The sequence below is a fragment of the Mesoplodon mirus genome (assembly GCF_964341445.2).
Source record: "Mesoplodon mirus genome assembly, chromosome: 2".
NCBI lineage: Eukaryota > Metazoa > Chordata > Mammalia > Artiodactyla > Ziphiidae > Mesoplodon > Mesoplodon mirus.
The window spans coordinates 92,451,093-92,469,078 of record NC_138977.1 but is presented as its reverse complement, the minus strand read 5'-3'; the positions used below and the strand labels follow the sequence as shown (position 1 = coordinate 92,469,078).

General features: G+C 41.6%; 1 protein-coding gene across 1 annotated transcript in view; it reads left to right on the top strand.

The window, feature by feature from the left end:
* Positions 1 to 15,624, top strand: part of KDR (kinase insert domain receptor) — a 45,047-nt gene extending 29,423 nt beyond the window's left edge. Inside the window, exons 22-30 of the mRNA XM_082611693.1 lie at positions 890 to 987; positions 3,268 to 3,390; positions 3,543 to 3,654; positions 4,271 to 4,370; positions 4,781 to 4,886; positions 6,070 to 6,221; positions 11,258 to 11,357; positions 11,859 to 11,944; positions 13,738 to 15,624. Coding sequence (XP_082467819.1) covers positions 890 to 987; positions 3,268 to 3,390; positions 3,543 to 3,654; positions 4,271 to 4,370; positions 4,781 to 4,886; positions 6,070 to 6,221; positions 11,258 to 11,357; positions 11,859 to 11,944; positions 13,738 to 13,960 — 1,100 coding nt within the window. The 3' untranslated portion in view covers positions 13,961 to 15,624. The remainder of the gene's footprint in view (positions 1 to 889; positions 988 to 3,267; positions 3,391 to 3,542; positions 3,655 to 4,270; positions 4,371 to 4,780; positions 4,887 to 6,069; positions 6,222 to 11,257; positions 11,358 to 11,858; positions 11,945 to 13,737) is intronic.
* The last annotated feature ends 2,362 nt before the right edge of the window (positions 15,625 to 17,986 follow it).

The following is a 17,986-nucleotide window of genomic DNA, read 5'->3' as shown; positions in this document are numbered from 1 at the left end:
TTCATCTGGAAAATGAAAGAGTTTCACTAATTATTCATGGAGAGCCCTCCAGCCCTGAACATAGAAAGTCACTGAGAAAAAGTTTTGTAGTCTTTTTAATACTTACAAGGTTATTATTACAACTGAGTTTTCATTTGCTCTGGTATTTGTCTTCAGGAAAGAAGCCATGTCTTATCTTATCTGACTGAAGTTAAGAGATCATGTTGAAACGCTCATTAATGTCTTAGCATTTCTTTGTACTAGTTGCCCGGAAGTAAATACCACAAATTTACGTAAATTCATCTTTCTCTTGATGTTCCTGTCTTCTCTCATTCATATCCTTGAAGGAAAAAAGCATCCTCACAGGCCAGATTTAATGTGTTTACAGCCCTTTCTCAGTTTAAAAGTGAGAGAAGTAAATATATTTCTGGTATTTTTAGTTAGCCATTGTAGATTATGGTTTGACCTTTGGCCTTTGTCCCAGGACAAAGCCTGGAGAGAAAAGATTCAATGACCCTGGATATTGTTGTTTTATTTTTAGAGTTCTTGATATGAAAATGATTGTTTATCCCTCTGGGTATATGAAAAAAACACAACACTTTAAACAGCAAATTTGTAAAAGCCTGCTTTTACCCCCCTGTTATCTATGCCAGTTTTTCCTCCATTTTGCCTCCTGGATTTGTTCGTCCAATTTGGCTAAAATGGAAAAACCAATATGTTTGCTAAGGGATATGATGAAGGCTAATAATATACCAGGATTCAGCATACTTACAGAAGATAGAAGCATTTTCTGTCTGCTTCTATTTCCTGAAATTTAACTCCCAATTTTTAAAATGAAGATTGCTCTATCAAACTTACAAACAGTTTCTGGACGAAATACCAATCTCTGTCCTCCTGCATCTTCTGACAGTTTCTGAAGATGTGTACAAGAACTTCCTGACCCTGGAGCATCTCATCTGTTACAGCTTCCAAGTGGCTAAGGGCATGGAGTTTTTGGCATCACGGAAGGTGAGACAAAGTATCTCTTCACATCACAGATTTGCAAATGAGGTGTCCAGTGCCAGCCATTGGTGTTTGTTTGGGACTGTAATTCATTCACCACTGCTGGAGCACTGTTAAGAGAGCTCTACTGGGGAGGCCCCATTTCTGCTCATTAAGGTGGTATTAGGAGTCCATGAAATTAATTCATGTGATAAATACCTACTAAATGCAGGCAGTCTTCTGAGCGCTAAGGACACTGTGTGAGCAAATAGGCAAAACTCTCCACCTTCATGGAGATTATGTTCTAGTGGGTGGAACAAACAATATAAACAAGTAAAATGACTGGTAGGCTAGATGGGAGTAAGTACTGTGGAGAAAAATCAACAGGAAAGAGTTATATAGTATACAGGAGCATTATGTTCCTGTAGACATATGCCTCTGTGTTTGTATACATTGATTTTAAACCAAGGGGACACGGAAGGCTTTAGGGGAATGTGCATTTGAGTAATGGCCTAGAAGAGGTGAGGGGCTGAGCCTTGCAGATATCTTGGCACAAGTCTGTTTTTCATTTCTTTGATATTCATCACCATCCATCAAAAAGTATCTGGTAGTAGCATAATTAGAAACCAGGAAGGACAGGCTTTAGATGAGAGCGATTGAAAGAGCTAAAATTAGAAAAGTAGGCCAAACAAAGGCTGAGGTGGGTACGTGACAAGTTACAAACATTCCAAAGGTTGTAAACACTGTGGAGGCACCGCTCGGAAAGGATAAAATGGATGGTTTTACATTAAACAAGAAAAATTCAGATTAAGTATCAGGAAGAATTATCAGTTGACAGAATGCAGTTGCTGCAGCCTACCTGTGGGAGAAAGACTTAAAGTTTTTACTTCGTGTTTTTTTCCTAAATTAGAGTAAAATCCCTCACCCATGTCTTTTTCTGGAGTTTAAAGCTTGTCACCACTTTCAGAGCCTCAGGATCTCCGAGGTTTCTGCTCAAGAGCTCTTGTCTTCTCTCTTCCAAGGGGAAGGGAGAGAAGTGAGATCTTAGAGGATTTTTCCAAAGAGAAAGGCCCTTTGCCCTTCTTGAAGATTCTGATTTTATTTTATTAACTTTTAAAGTCCAGAGCCTGCCATTTAGTCAGGGTTCCTTTGATGGGGAAGGTAATGAGGGGTGGAGGGGGATCCTTCTACTTCCCTTGCATCTACCAGCTGAATTTCTTGAATACCACCTGGTTGCTTAAAAAAGGAAGCTCTTTGGTTCGGGGCAAAGTAGGAAGGACTGTGTTTTTTGGAGTCTCCTGTCTTGATCAATCACGCCAGACAATGTGCTTTTTAAAAAAAATTTTTTAATAGAATTTTTAAAGGTTACACTCCATTTGCAGTTATTACAAAATATTGGCTATATTCCCTGTGTTGTACAATACATCCTTGTGCCTCGTTCAGAGGAAAGTGCTCTACAGATGTGAGGTGTAAGGGGTCCGTAATGCCTGGCTCACACATCACTCCTCCACTGACATAAGAATTCCCATGTAAGCTTTTCATTCATTTCTAAATGTTCCCCGAGACTCTTGTTCTCTTATAAATCTATCAGGTGGAGATAAAGCTGCTTAGGGTAGGAAGTTACATGAAGGTAGGGGGATACAGAGAAGAGAGAAACTGAGGAACAGAAAAGAATAGAAGGAAAGCCAAGGAGAATTCGCTTTTCCTTTTTCGTGTACCAGAGAATCCCCTTGACTAGTGAGAGGCTGAGAGTGCTTTCATAGACCTCCACGATAAGCCAGCGCTTTGAAAACAGGGTGAGCCCCACTGGGAATTGTTTCTCAGAGCTTGTCCAGCTTCGGTTACGTATGGAATAGAGAAACCAACAAAGGGCACCAAACCAAGGAGAGCCCCTTGTTTCTGATTTCCGTGCATTCATTCAAAATAAACCCCATTCTAGGGCCTCCTTAGAATAACATGTTTTAACCGTATATGGTACCAGGCAAAAGGGATGTGTGGATGTGACCAGAAACACATTCTTAATTGTGTCCAAGAGAAGTCTATTTATGACTCCATCAGCATGCTATAACATAACTATTTAATTCCAGAGTCTGGGGCTGTTTATGGAATAAGCAGATGTGTGTCTCAATGAAACTTACAGACTTTTTTCCGGAAGAGTTGATAAAAGATGTTTAACCCAGTGCTTGTTAATCAGTTGGTTTTCTGATGTGGGTTTTTTTTTTTTTCTTTTTTTTAAAGCATGAGGTCACAACAGATGTGGAAGAGATCAGTTATGTTGAGTCCTAATGCACACGATTCTTTTTGCAGTGTATCCACAGGGACCTGGCAGCGAGAAACATCCTCTTGTCGGAGAAGAATGTGGTTAAAATCTGTGACTTTGGCTTGGCCCGGGATATTTATAAAGACCCAGATTATGTCAGAAAAGGAGATGTAAGTTTCAGAGATGCACCCAGTGATCTGTTAAGTTGCAGAATTCAAACTCCTCTCAGCAAGCCTCAGGACCTGTGTCCAGGGACAATGGAAGCTTTTCCTTCAGATATTTGATAAGTTGGGTTCTCATTCCTTGTCTTCTACCTCTGTAGGCTCGCCTCCCTTTGAAATGGATGGCCCCGGAAACAATTTTTGACAGAGTGTACACAATTCAGAGTGACGTGTGGTCTTTTGGTGTCCTGCTCTGGGAAATATTTTCCTTAGGTAAGTCCCTTCTCTTTGTCCCTCCATCCATACTCCAAATAAAATGATAAAAGTCATTGACCCCAGTGCGCCTTTCCCTCTCCTGTATTCCACCTTTATCGGACGAAACTTACTTGGAAGCTTTGGGTTGTAAAACCTAAAAAAGCAAAGAAAAAAAGAAAGGAACAAAAGATATATATGTGAAGAAGGTGTTGAAGAATCAGGCTCAGGGCTTTCTGCAAGAGAAAGTCAAATCAATAAGGCACCATTCCTCAGGACAGGAATAAAGACGCTGATGTAGAGTAGACTTGAGGACACGGGGAGGGGGAAGGATAAGCTGGGACGAAGTGAGAGAGTGACATGGACATATATACACTACCAAATGTAAAATAGGTAGCTAGTGGGAAGCAGCCGCACAGCACAGGGAGATCAGCTTGGGGTGGGATCCCACCCTAGAGGGGTGGGATAGGGAGGGTGGGAGGGAGGGAGACGCAAGAGGGAAGAGTTATGGGGATATATGTGTATGTACAGCTGATTCACTTTGTTATACAGCAGAAACTAACACACCATTGTAAAGCAATTTTACTCCAATAAAGATGTTAAAAAAAAATAATGCCCCATTCCTGTTTTATTCTAGGTGCTTCTCCATATCCTGGAGTAAAGATTGATGAGGAATTTTGTAGGAGATTGAAAGAAGGAACTAGAATGAGAGCTCCTGATTATACCACACCCGAAATGTAAGACTTTACAAGTGTTTTTCTATCCTCCTTCTTTGCTCACAAAAATTCTCCCTACCTAGAAGACTTTCCATTATATGTACCTCCTTCATGGCCCAGTTTGTGTCTTACTTCTCCCTTGAAGTCTTCCTTGATAATCTTAAGCACAGAGTCATCTTTCTTGAAATGACAGCACTTTATCTATACCAACCAGTCAGCTTTTACTAGATGTTGATTTATGATGTTTCCTTTTCTATACACACTTGATGCTCCAAGTGTAGGGTTCCGTGTTTTACGTAGTTTCGTGTCCCTCTTTAGCATCCTGGCTCATGGTGGACTCTTTATAAATATTTACTCATTCAAGTGCTTATTGTCAGCATCAGATCAGGAGGAAAGAGGCAGTTAATGACTTCAGTGTTTTGCTTCTCTAGGTACCAGACCATGCTTGACTGCTGGCATGGGGAGCCCAATCAGAGACCCACGTTTTCAGAGCTGGTGGAACATTTGGGAAATCTGTTACAAGCTAATGCTCAGCAGGTTTGTGACCTCCATCCAAGAAGCTTCTACAGAGAGTACTTAGGTGTCCAGGGCTCATCTGCTGCCTAGACCTTCTCATGGCCACCATACTGTCCTCTCAGCCACTGAATCCAAGGAGCCATATTCTTCCAGATCTGAGCATTAATGCTTTTCTAAAAGTCATAATTACCTTTTGACAGATGAGATCCTAATTCATAACCTGGGAGCTGATCACTTTTATTTTTACTGATGTATATTGTGGTGTCTTCAGAGGCTCTTATAAAGTAAAAGAGCAAACAAGCAACAAACAAAACTAAAAAACAAAAAAAAAACACAAAACCTAGTTGATCAAGTGAATATCAACAGTGGACAGAATTTCAAGGAATTTTAAATACATTTTTCAAGCAAAAACACATCTGAACCCTGCAAAATTGATGTATTTTTTCCCTCTGTAAAATCCCAGGCCCTCATAACTTCCATTGGAGGATTTTAGACTTGTAGCCTTTACTGTTAGAAAGTTACTTAATCTCCAGTCAACACCTCTTACTACAGTGAATGGAAGTCAATTTCCTCCTGCTTTTCTTTTGAACAGGTGGGGGACAATGGGTCAAATCTATTTTTATCAATAAACCTTCCAAACATTTAGAGGTATCAAATTGCCCCTTATTTCTGTATCAAATTGCCCTTTATTTCTTTCTCTTGATGAAATAATGTTAAGTTCTGCAACCTTTTCTCAGTAGACCCATTTTCCTGAACATTTACTGCTTTTCTTTAGACTGTCATCAGTTTTTCCATTGCCTTGAAGCGTAGATGCTAAAATTGGATGACATGCCCTTTAAAGGACCCAGCTCGTGTAGATAGGACTATGTGAAGAAACGATTTCTCAGCTCTGTGGAGCTCTGCCTGTTCTGTTGTTCCATCTGTAACCACAACCCGTTTCGTCTTCATTGTAGCCATAGTGCTCTGTGGTCCCCTTACTCATCTTGTTTTTTGTTAGATCCTTTAATATACTTTCATCTACACATCGCTTTTGAGTACCCTTTTGTTTTTGACAAGCCATTTTTAAAGTTGTCTTAAAGTTTTACATTCAGATATGAAAGCCACATTCCCCATAAACAAGAAGCCCCAATGGCCTTTGTTTTTCATAGAAAGGCTCTTGAAGGACTGAAGCCATAACAATAGCACTCTGTGTTTATTGTTTCAGGATGGCAAAGACTACATTGTTCTTCCCATATCAGAGACTTTGAGCATGGAAGAGGATTCAGGACTCTCTCTGCCTACCTCACCTGTTTCCTGTATGGAGGAAGAGGAAGTGTGTGACCCCAAATTCCATTATGACAACACAGCAGGAATCAGGTACGGCCTAAGGTCAACATCCCCTGGGGGAGGGAGCTTCAAGGTCATCTTGGGGAAGGGGATGGAGGAAGGACATCGTATAAAGTTGCTGCTTTTCACTTACACATTCACCCTTTGCCCTGAGAGGTCCTCCTTGAAGAGGGCCTGGGTAGGTGAGTCTCTTTCCATCTGTGGTCCACATTGCTGCCTAAGCTCTTCATTTCAGAATTCTAAGCCCTGCAGCTGCAAATAGCTGGAATGCCACAGTTTGTTAATCTCCAGAAAAAGAGACCAATTTTACAAAGACATCTGTATTTAAATTATCCCCATGTACTCTTTTATTAATGTGAATTAAATGGCTTAGGAAAGATTCAGGAAGGAAGAGTTCTATGCATTTATGAAAACAGACCTTTGCCTCTCTGGCTGGGATACAGTGTGCCATAGGGATGCCTCCTGAGTTAGACTGGGCAGCACAACTTCAGAAGCCCATCCCAAGTCTGATTTTCAGCATTTTATTTGCATAATGGGACTTCTGGGCTTATTTAAAACACATGCACTGCCGTATTTTCCTGATTTGTAGAGGGGTCGTAAAGGCAGCTTTCTTTTTATTCTCTCCCAGCACCTGTGCATAAGGAAAGAGTTGGTATGGTTTCTACAATATGATGTTAAAATTGCCTTTTACTAAGCCTGGGACTACTTCACTTTGCTTTGTTTTGGGTGTTTTCCCCCTGTAACCAGACCCCTGGCAGCATGAGCCCAGCCTGCCCCCTTGGGTGTGCTGTGGCTGCAGGGGGAGCCATGGAGTGCTAGCCTTTGGCCGGGTTGCCAGATGGCAGGTGGGGAGTCACGCAGGACATTTTGCCCCGTGGACTCGCACAGGAGGGCAGCAGGAACGCTGCTGTGGGAGAGAAGAAAGCTCAGAGTGGGAAGAAGTCAACCCGTAAGGTGTCCATTCCATTTGTGTCAAGAACTTTCAGCATTTTTCAAAGAACTTTTTCTTACCAGATTTTGCCAAAGTTAGGCAAGGTAGATACTATTATCTTTTGATGTAGATGTCGAACGTGAGTGTCAGAGCAGTTACCTGGGGAGAATACAATATTGTAGTTAAAGATCCAGATTTTAGAGTCAATGGAACTGGGTTGGATTCCCAAGTCTGCTCTTCGCAGCTGTGACCTGGGGCAAATTTTCACCGTGACCCAGGCAAGGACACTGGTGTTGTACAAAAATGATGACTTTGAGAATTACATGGTATAATGAGTTTCTAAGTGCCCGGCACCTAGAGAGCGCTCAATAAATGATAGCAATTAAGTGAGCTGCTTAAAATCACATCCCTGGGATGAATCCAGTTCCTCTGATATCTAACTCAGGGCTGTTTTCTCCCATACCAAGGAGGGAGCCTCAAAGAGAAAGAGGAATGAAATGAAAACCTATAGTTCCACCCCAACGTTTAAAAAGTCCTCCTTCAAGTTCAGCTGGCCTTCTGGTGTGGTAATTATTCCTGAAACACTGTTGCCTTCTGTGTTATCAGAAAGCCATTTGATGGTGAGCTGGTGTTCCTTGGGTTTTTCCGTGATCAGGTGGGGTGAGGACCCAAGCTGGCAGCCTCTTGGCTTACTCAGGCACTTTGCGTGTGGTGCCAAGAGTCGATGAAGTCACGTATGTGTAATGGAAGTGCCAAATGAGATGCTGGATCTGAAACAGGGCTGCCAACATGTATCCCCAGAGGCGTGGACAAATGCGACACCACACTCCCAATACAGGCCTGGCTCCTATTTTCTGTCTGATTTTTGAATTGGTCTTTCCAGTCCAGTTTCTCTTTTATCCAGCTGTAATTTGAAAACTAAAATGGAAATTGGAATCTTTTGTCTGCATCCCCACTCGACCCCCTCCACCTTTTTGCCTTTACTAAAAATAAGGCACCGTGATCACATTTTAATTGTCTGGGAAATGCAGAATCGAGGAAAGGCAGAATCGAGGCATCTGCACACAGCACATTGCACTTGGATGCTCTGTTGTGTTCTGCTTCCCTGGGGAAGAGGAAATGAGGCTGGGGTGCCTCTCAAGGGACTTGTGCTCTTATCTTCCACGTTGCCAGTCAAGGAGAAGAGCCAAAGAGTCTTTCTCACTTGCTTCCTCATAATTTTCAATTTCATTGCATTATAAATAGAGCTGCACAGAGACATACCTGTGGGAGGCAACCTCCTGATTTTTTGCCCCTTTAAACTATTTTAAAAATATTTGTTCAGCATTTATTTAGAGAAAAGGCTGAGAGATATGTGGGGGAAGGGTGAGGAGGAAGGACCACTAGTGTCTAGACTTAGGTTTGTCTCTAATTTCCCCTGTGGATCAGCTCTGGCCCCAAGTTTGCATGCTTCCTGCAAGAAAACACATCTTAATTGGACTCATCGTTCTTGGAGGACAGTTTGGGGACCATCTGCAGTTGCTCCACCAATTCCCCTGGGAGTTTCGTCTCCCACTCCAAGCAGCTTATCAAAGATTTTTTTTCAATCCTCTCCCAGAGAAAGGTTCTGGCACACACCTTTTTTTTTTTTTTTTTTCATTTTCGTTAATTACTAGCGATGATTTAAATGCTCCTTGTAGATTGATGCCTGGGACAGCCTGCTGGCTAGATATTCCTGAATTTGGCTCTGATATTAAACTGCTTGAAATGAAACTGTCCTTTCTGCACCTTTTGTCTATCTTTTTTTTTTTAACATCTTTATTGGAGTATAATTGCTTTACAGTGGTGTGTTCGTTTCTGCTGTATAACAAAGTGAATCAGCTATACATGTACATATATCCCCGTATCCCCTCCCTCTTGCATCTCCCTCCCTCCCACCCTCCCTATCCCCCCTCCCCCGCCCCACTGCATGGTCGGTGCACACATGGGAGAGAGCAGGGCTGTGCGCATACTAGGTGCTCAGTAAAGACTTGGACAATCTTTTACTTCACTTTTCTCTTCTTCCTTCTCCTTCCTAATGCTTTTCCAAGAACGTCAATGTGGAATAAGGTAAAAACAAACAAAAACAACTCTGCATGGGCTCTAGAAACCTAAGTTTGAGCCCTAGTTCCAGCTCTTTCCTCCCTAAGCCTTAGCTTCCTCATTTCCAAATAGGAAATAATGAAAACCTATTTTGTAGTTTTGTGAAGAGCAGATGCAATGATGTCCATGGAAATGCCTTGTCAACTGTGAAGGGCCGAGCAATGTTTATTATTATTGGGCTCAGCAGTCAAGGAGCTAGCCTTTCTAAGGCAGCTGCATTACAGCCCAAATACCTCTGGAATCTGTCCACAGACCATGTGGGCATCACCTTTCTTTAGTCAGGCTGCTCTTCTTTCTCCTAGATAGTTGGAACAGGCTCCCGATTGGCCTCATGGCCTCTGGTCTTACCCTCCTCAACCCAGAGTCATCTTTCTAAAGGGCGTATCTGACTTTGTCAATCTCATGCTTAAAATCCTTCAGTGACTGCTCATTACCCTCAAGATAATAATCCAGATATTCCAGTTATGTGATTTTGGACAAGTTCCTTAACGTGTCTGTGTCTTAGTTCCTCATCTGAAGTTGGGATAGTGATACCCACCTAGAGAGGTACCATTTGTGGAGATGCCATGAGACAGCGGTTGAGGAGCATTTAGCACAGTGCCTGGCATGTGGGAGAGTCTCAATAAAGGATTCCTGAATGAGTGAATGAATGAATGAATGAATGACTAAGGTACCAGTAATTTTTGGTAACCACCACTTTTAGGGACTGGACTTAGGAGAAGTAGGCTTTTCTCTCTCCTTTACGTCATGTCCTCTTTCCTGTGGAGTTTCCTGAGTGAGGATGTCATTGGTGAACCCCATTCTCTCTTCTTTGTAAGAGGAGGAGCCAGCCTCCTGGGGCAGGGGAGGGAGATTTAGTTTCCATTATCCTTTTTTGCCCAAATGAGTCCTCTCTTCACTTGATCACAGAAAACACACGGAATATATAATATATCCAGAAGGCCGTCTAAATTGGGAAGTATGCTGGGATAAGAGTGAAGAGTGAATTTGCTGTCCCTTCCCATGAAAAGGACTTTCCTTCTCTCCACTTGGGCTGATTTTAACAGAAAATCAGACTCACCCAAAGTCACGTAGTAGGGAAGGAACACCCTAAGGGAACAGGTGATGTGACAAGTCCTATCCTTTGGACTCCTGAAAGAAACGTGTACCCTTTGGAATTCAAAGGAGGAAAACAAGTTTTGGTTGATGGTGCATCATTCTTTCTAAGACCCCCTTATCAACCACCCATGATCACCTCTTTCATCCTCCAGGTATCTTTGTGAGTGAGGAAAGGAAAGCTCTTGCCAGTACATTTTAAAGATAGAGCAATAGGGGCACAGAAATATATCTGTGACTTTCCCAAGTCTGTGTAGTTCGTGGTAGACTTTGAAATAGACAGAATACCTTGTGACTCTTGAACTACACCCCCAACTCTGTGGGCTAACAATAGGAGATTCAGCCCACCTGCCCCTGTACCCATTACGCCTCTACTACATGTAGAAGAAGGTTGTCTCCAGACCTTGCTGGGTTCAGCATCCTTTACTGGAGCCAGGTGAGATTCAGTGAGATCTGCAGGTGTTTCCTCTGCCCATCTTTCATTGACTGGTTGTTCTGTGGGCATTGTCTAGAAAACTTGCCTAGGAGATGGCCAGAAAGATGTGAAACACTCACTAATATGCCGAGAGCTCAGTGGAGGAATCACAGGCAATCAGGAAGCCAAGCAGAAGGCAGCTGACCACCGAGTCTGCTGTTGTTGTCTTCAGTCCAGCCCTGGACCTCAGAAGTACGATTCAAAGGAAAAGGGGCTCATCTATGCCCCTCAGTTATATTATACTTTTAAATGGACTTTCACAGGAAATTAAGCCTTCAGTGTGTGCTAGCAGAGAAAGATTTTTGTTTTGTTTTTCTTTTTCCAAAGGATGTTTTGAAGGTTGCTATTAAACTTGTGGTTGAAAGATAATGAACTTAGGTATCACTTGTGGAATCTGCAGCCAAATATACCACCACTAAAATATAAATATTTGTTCTTTTGCAGTCAGTATCTGCAGAACAGTAAGCGAAAGAGCCGGCCTGTCAGTGTAAAAACATTTGAAGATATCCCGTTGGAAGAACCAGAAGTAAAAGTAATCCCAGATGTAAGCACATCTTTTAAAAATAGTCTTAGAAATAATACCAAAGATGAAACATTAGCTAGATAAATATTAACCTAAGCATTAGAGACTTGGAGCCCCATTATAAGGCTGTTCTTGAGGGTATGTGTGATGGGGTCATTACAGCAATGGAACTTATTGGGCCCCCTTGGTTTTTCCATAAGCAAAGCCCCTGGTCTAAGGTTCAAGACAATCCAGCTTCATGCCCAATTCCACTCAAGTGTATATAGCATCATTGTGAAAGAGGGATAGAAACGGGTCTCCTCGGCTTCTTCTTCCTAAATTTCTCTCTTCTTCCAGGCCTGTGTCTGTTTCTTGGAAGCAGTTACTTCCTTTTGTAGCCTGCGTGGTTTCTGGCTATGATACCTTTACCTGCCTCTGCAGAACGTGGGAATGTTGTCTGATAGATGGGTTAGGAAATCAGTTTAATTAAGTAATTGTTCAGTGTACACAATCAACTGTGCCATCTCATTGTTTCTTAAAAAGGACAACCAGACGGACAGTGGTATGGTTCTTGCATCCGAAGAGCTGAAAACCTTGGAAGACAGAACCAAATTAGCCCCATCTTTTAGGTAAGGCTCAGCCAAAATAGAAGGACAAATTTCAACAGGAATTTTCGGAAGAAACTTAGGACTTTGAGTGTAGGTGCAGAGTTTTCCCTTTTTGTGTCTTTGTTGGTTGGGCAAATATGCATCAACCTAACTAATAAAGAATGGAAACAAATCAAACTAATTACCTGGCAAGTCTAAAAAAGAATCTGAAATAAGAGGATTTGGTCAGTTTTCATGAGAATTTATGAATACTAGGGAATTTTTGAGCATATTTACTATGGTCAGTGGTTTGTGTGGTACTGGCTAAGTAAAAAAGAGGTCATTGGATATAATCCTTAAAACTATTGAGATAGTTAAAACCTTTGTGCACTCTACTCTGAAGAATTCTCAAACTTGAACAGAAACAGGCACACCTGTCTTTATGAAATATAATGTATAAAGAAGCCATTATCTATTTGCTTAGATACTTAGATATTTTTGGCTGAATTATTAAGTACTTAATTGTGGGAAAAATGCTGAATTTGGTTTTGAATATTTCTTCCATGTGATTCTGTAGGAATCTGTAGCTGTTTTGAGTAGATATACCTGCTTTTAACTTAACAAATAAATAAGATTCTGTATTTATAAGGATATTGGGATTCAGAGTAGTTATTTATTTGCTAGCAGGTTCACTCTAGGTGAGAATAGAGAAGACTTTGATCTACTTAAAATCGAACTGTTGGATAAAATGGGACCACCCTTGGTATCGAGTGATGCTCATGTAAAACAAACAAACAAAGAAAAAAACCCATTAAAATGTGCCATTGTGCCATTTCATTGTCTGCCGTAGTCCCAGGATGAGAGATTGTGAGAGTCAATCATATGTTTCATTCACTGATTCAAATATATTTGTTCAGCAATGCATAGGTACCATGCCATTGTCTGAGACACTAAGCTCATTTTACTGAGGTTGGATTGAAAGAAAAAATGTATATCTAGTCATTTGAAATAACTTTTAAACCATATATGAACACGGAGTTAATAAAATCCTTTTTTGCAGTTTTCAACATGAATAGCTTGGTAAAACACCTACTAAGGGGGAAAAAACCCCACCCTTCAGAATGGCTTAAGTTCCACACAGCCTACACCAAGCTACAGAAAGCCTTTTTAAGCTTTTTTTCTAAGCTTGGACATGATTACCGTCTGTCACGATTCCACGCCATTGAAAACATTCCCTAGTTGCTGCTGAGTGATCCAGGTCCTCCGAACTTCCAAAGAATGTGGTTTTGATGAGTAAAAAGCACTTTTTGACATGTCTGGCTTGATTGCACACACACGCTTCGACTTAACTAAAGTTTAAAGTTGTGCAAGAACTTTATTAACAGCACCCACAGGCCTTGTTATCCCTTACTTGACAGTGTGGGGCAAGCACTAGTGGAGAGCATCTTTCAGAGCATCCCAGTTTCGCTCCACATCCTGAAAGAGTCCCTTTGGCTCCTATCCTTGTATACAAACTTGTCAATCTGCAAGGCCATACAAAGGTTCCATTGGTTGGAGCCTTCACATAACTCAGGAGAACTGCCTTTTATCTCATCTCAGGCTTGAAAGACTTGGACCTGAATAAGAGGACTTATCTGAAACTCCAAATTCACGCGAGTACCTGAAAATAGACATTGTCTGAGTGAGGCTGCTATGTTGATGAACAAGTGGGAGGGAGAGGGACTGGTGTCTCCAGGAAGATGCCAGCCCACATGGGGTTGGGAACGGGGTTAAGATAGGATGCAAAAGAACTCCCTTCTCTCTGCCGACTCATTTGGTTGCCATCTCTTCTGCAGTGGAATGATGCCCAGCAAAAGCAAGGAGTCTGTGGCATCTGAAGGCTCAAACCAGACGAGCGGCTACCAGTCGGGGTATCACTCCGATGACACGGACACCACTGTGTACTCCAGCGAGGAGGCGGAACTTTTAAAGCTGGTAGAGATTGGACCACAAGCTGGCAGTGCAGCTCAGATTCTCCAGCCTGACACTGGGATCACACTGAGCTCCCCTCCTGTTTAAAAGAAGGCACCCACGTCCCCCAGTCCTGGAAATCACATGAGAGGTGCTGCTCAGATTTTCAAGTGTTGTTCTTTCTACCACCAGAAAGTAGCCACATTTGATTTTCATTTCAAAAGCAAGGACCTCCGACTGCAGGGAGGCAGTCCTCTAGGCATTTCCTGAGAAGATGCTTGTGACCCAAGAATGTGTTTGTGTCTTCTCCCGGTGTTGACCTTATTCTTTTTAAAATTCATTTAAAAAGCATGTCTGATGCCCCCTAGTGTGGGTCACCCCAGGAGTTACAGCAAAAGAACTTCAAGAAATGGCTGCATCCTCCAAGAAGTAGCAGTACCTGGGGAGTTGACTCCTCTGTAAAACTAGAAGATAAACCAGGCAATGGAAGTGCTTTAGGTGTTGAAGATGGGAAAGACCTTTAGGGCTGAGTCCATCTAAGAAGCTTTGTTTAGGAGATGGGTCCTGAGCCAAGTCTTATGTGTGGGGCTTGGATTGATGGAAAGGAAGATGCTGGCTTGCTTTGAGGATGCACTGGAGCCTGCACATGCATTGCATTGGCTCCGGTGGAGGTGGACATAGGGTCTGTTAGGAAACGTAAAGGCTTCATACAAGGTGACTGGTTTTAGAAGGTTGCGTGCTCTTCCCATTTGGGCTAAATGAGAGTTCCTTGTGCTGTTTCCGACTCCTAATGAGAGTTCCTTCCGGACTCTTACGTGTCTCCTGGCCAAGCCCCAGGAAGGAAATGATGCAGCTCTGGCTCCTTGTCTCCCAGGCTGATCCTTTATTCAGGACACCACAAAGAAGGGACACTCAGCCTCTCTGTCGCGTCGAAGATTTCTGACTGTGTAAACCAGCTTCTGGTTTCTTCTGGATGAATACCGACATGTCTGTCCTGATGCGATATGTCTGAGCCCGAATGCAGTAGATTCAGTATCGAGCTGTGGTGTCAAAGCTTCAGGAAGAATATTACTCTCTTGTTCCTTCTCCCCTCTCCATGCCTTCCCCCTCCCTTCAGTATTTTCCTGACTTCCCAGCCAGTCAGTATTCTAGTAATTTGGCCTCTACACCCTAGTAAAAGCTGATTTGGTTTGTTCCCTCTCTGAGTAATTATTAGCCAGATCTCAAAATTACTTTGTAGCCAAAGTTATAACAACTGTTGTATTACTTAGACTTTTAACATGTAAAGCTCTTTCTACTGGTTTCTGCCCTTGTTCTTTCCTTTTTAAAAAAGAAAATGTATTTTTCGTTTGGTACCATAGTGTGAAATGCTGGGAACCATGACTATAAAACATGCTATGGCACATATATTTATAGTCCGTTTATGTAGAAACAAATGTAATATATTAAAACCTTATATTATATATAATGAACTTTGTACTATCACATTTTGTATCAGTATTATGTAGCATAACAAAGGTCATAAAGCTTTTAGCAATTGATGCCATTTTATTAAAAAAAAAAGTGAAAAACTTGAAGTAATCCCTTTGCAAGGTTGCATCACTGTATCTATCATTTCTCTCACTTCTAGAATGGAGGAGGGGGAATCAGACATCATTTCCATATGGCTGTTTTTTATTTTCACTTGTTCCCTTAATCTTCTTATGAAGGATATTTTCATTAAATGTTTATATACTTTTTAAACCAATAAATGTATTCTTAGTAAAAAAAAATACAGTGGTATAATACTATCACAGCTGTTTTGAGGGTAAATATTTCTGGCTTAAATGCTTCTCCCCCTCCTCTTCTTCATTACACAAATAATTCACACACACATGCACTCTTGTTAAATTCCAAGCACTTCTGAGATTCTTAAAACATGGACTGAGAGATACCTGATAAATACTCCAACAGTATTTGTGGCTCGCTAGTAACCCCTATGCCTGTTAGAACAGCCAACCATGAAAATTATGGGGCGAGAGATCCCGAGATAGGTGGCCAGACCTGGCAGTGCAGGGAAGCATGGAACATATCTATAGTTTTCAATAATGCTTTACTCTGTCCTTGCAGTGTCAGAACCTCAGATCCAACATTGCCATTTTAAATGATTACTTTTGCCTGAATTCAGTGAGTGGAATTATCCAAAGATCACTGGCACCAAAGTATGGTCCTACTCTTTCTTCGTGGGATTTTTTTTATACAAGATTTTGAAACGTTTGTGTAATCAAAAGATATGCCTATTTCTTAATGTCTTCTAGGTTTTTTAATCATATTGAGGAAGGTCTTTCCAATTCTAAAATAATGCAAAATTCTAAATTGCCTTCTTTCTTTTATTACATTTAAATCCATTTGGGATTTATTTTTGTATATGGAGTGAGGTAAGGACCTGGCTTTGTTTTCTTCAAGCGGCTGTCCATCATGGCAGCATTGTTTATTAAATATACCTCTTTTCCCCTGTGCTTGGGGAAATACACACTGTACCATTTTTCAAACCCTATCATCTCACTGAGACATTCTGCACAACTTTATGATGGAAAAGAGGGTGGCTCCGGGTGTGTGTGGTTCCTGGGCACTGCACTTACAGATTGGTCCATTGGCTAGAGTTAGTGGAGTAGGGTCTTCTGACAGATGTTAAACTGTAGGTCACGCCTGGTCTTGTCTTTCCCATTGTTACAGTGTTGTCCAGTAAATGATTGGCAGAAGAGTCTAGGTTATTCAAGATGGAGAAGACCTCATAGACAAACAGAATTTTCTTTATTTTAGGAAAAAGAGATTTTGTTTCTCATAAGCGGCCCCTGGCACTGTTTCCAATGCCAGGAAATTGGATTCATTTGGAACTTCACACTTCATAAAGAAATGCTTTCAGCACCTCAGGCAGAATAATTAGGAGGTGAGGTTTGGCCCTCTCCTTCTTCTCTTTTCTGTTTTCCACACCCCTTGTTCTTAGCTCCTTCTCTCTCCTCATTTGCCCCTGTATTGAAGAGAACGTTGTAGCTTTTTAAAGTGCTTCCTGCACGGTCTTATTTTCAAGGCTTTCACTGAAGGTATTTGGTGTGTTTTAGGTGAGGCCACACTGTCTCCCCTTGGCTCCTGGCCTCTCTCATTCTCTCCCTTGACTTGCTTTGTTCTTCTCCCTCTTCTCAAACCCCTTTGTCCCTTTTCCTTCTGTTTCCCTCTTTCCACTAAACTTCCTCTCCTGTGAACCCTCCCCCCAGCAGCCTTTCTCCTCAACCACATCACAGGAGAGAGGAGAGTGGTGGGAAGTTTAAGTTCATTACCCCTGGACTAACTATTCCTATCAATGTCTGTTTCAATGAAAGAAGAAAAGTAGAAATCTCAAATCCACAACTTTGTAGTTAACCCATTTTCCTGTCTCCCCTAGTATGTTTTTCTTTCTACCTCTCACTCAGATATTCATCACCCACGTGATAAAATGTAGGCAAACCCAGAAAGCTAAAGCCTTTCAGTGAGTAGCTCTTGATATAAATCTTTCCACATTTGTGTGCCCTTGTCCCTTAGGGATAGTAGGCATGTCATGTCCATGCTTTCAGGTAAGGAGTGAACACAGATCACTCTGTGGGTTCCAATCTGTTTTTATAAAATTGCATTTTCTACATGAGTCTCTCCCACGTAAGGGTTTAGACATAAGTGGAAATCTGGGCAGTCTTTGTGAAACCAATATTAAGTCTGATTTTGGAGGGGGAAAGTTACAGAATGCTCCTAGGTAATAGAGGTTAAAAAGGTAAAATAAAGCCATTTGCTCCAGTTTTGATCAGAATGGAGAGAATTACAAGAATCTGGGAGGAGCAACTCAGAGAGAAATGTAAGTTGGCCTGAAGTTCTGGAGCTAAAGTGGTAGAACATACCAGGCTCAGCTGAGGTCTGACTCAGAGATAAGAGCTCTGAGTTAGGAAAAAAGTATTCTAAGGAAGACTATTGATAAGACAAGGATTGCAGTAAACTGTGACAGATCCGTGACAAGTGAATGTTAATGAGAAGACATCAAACTGTATCTTAGATTTTATTTTCTTTACAACACAGCATATGACCTTTATGTGACTTCTTGATACCTGTAGAACAACATTACATTCAATA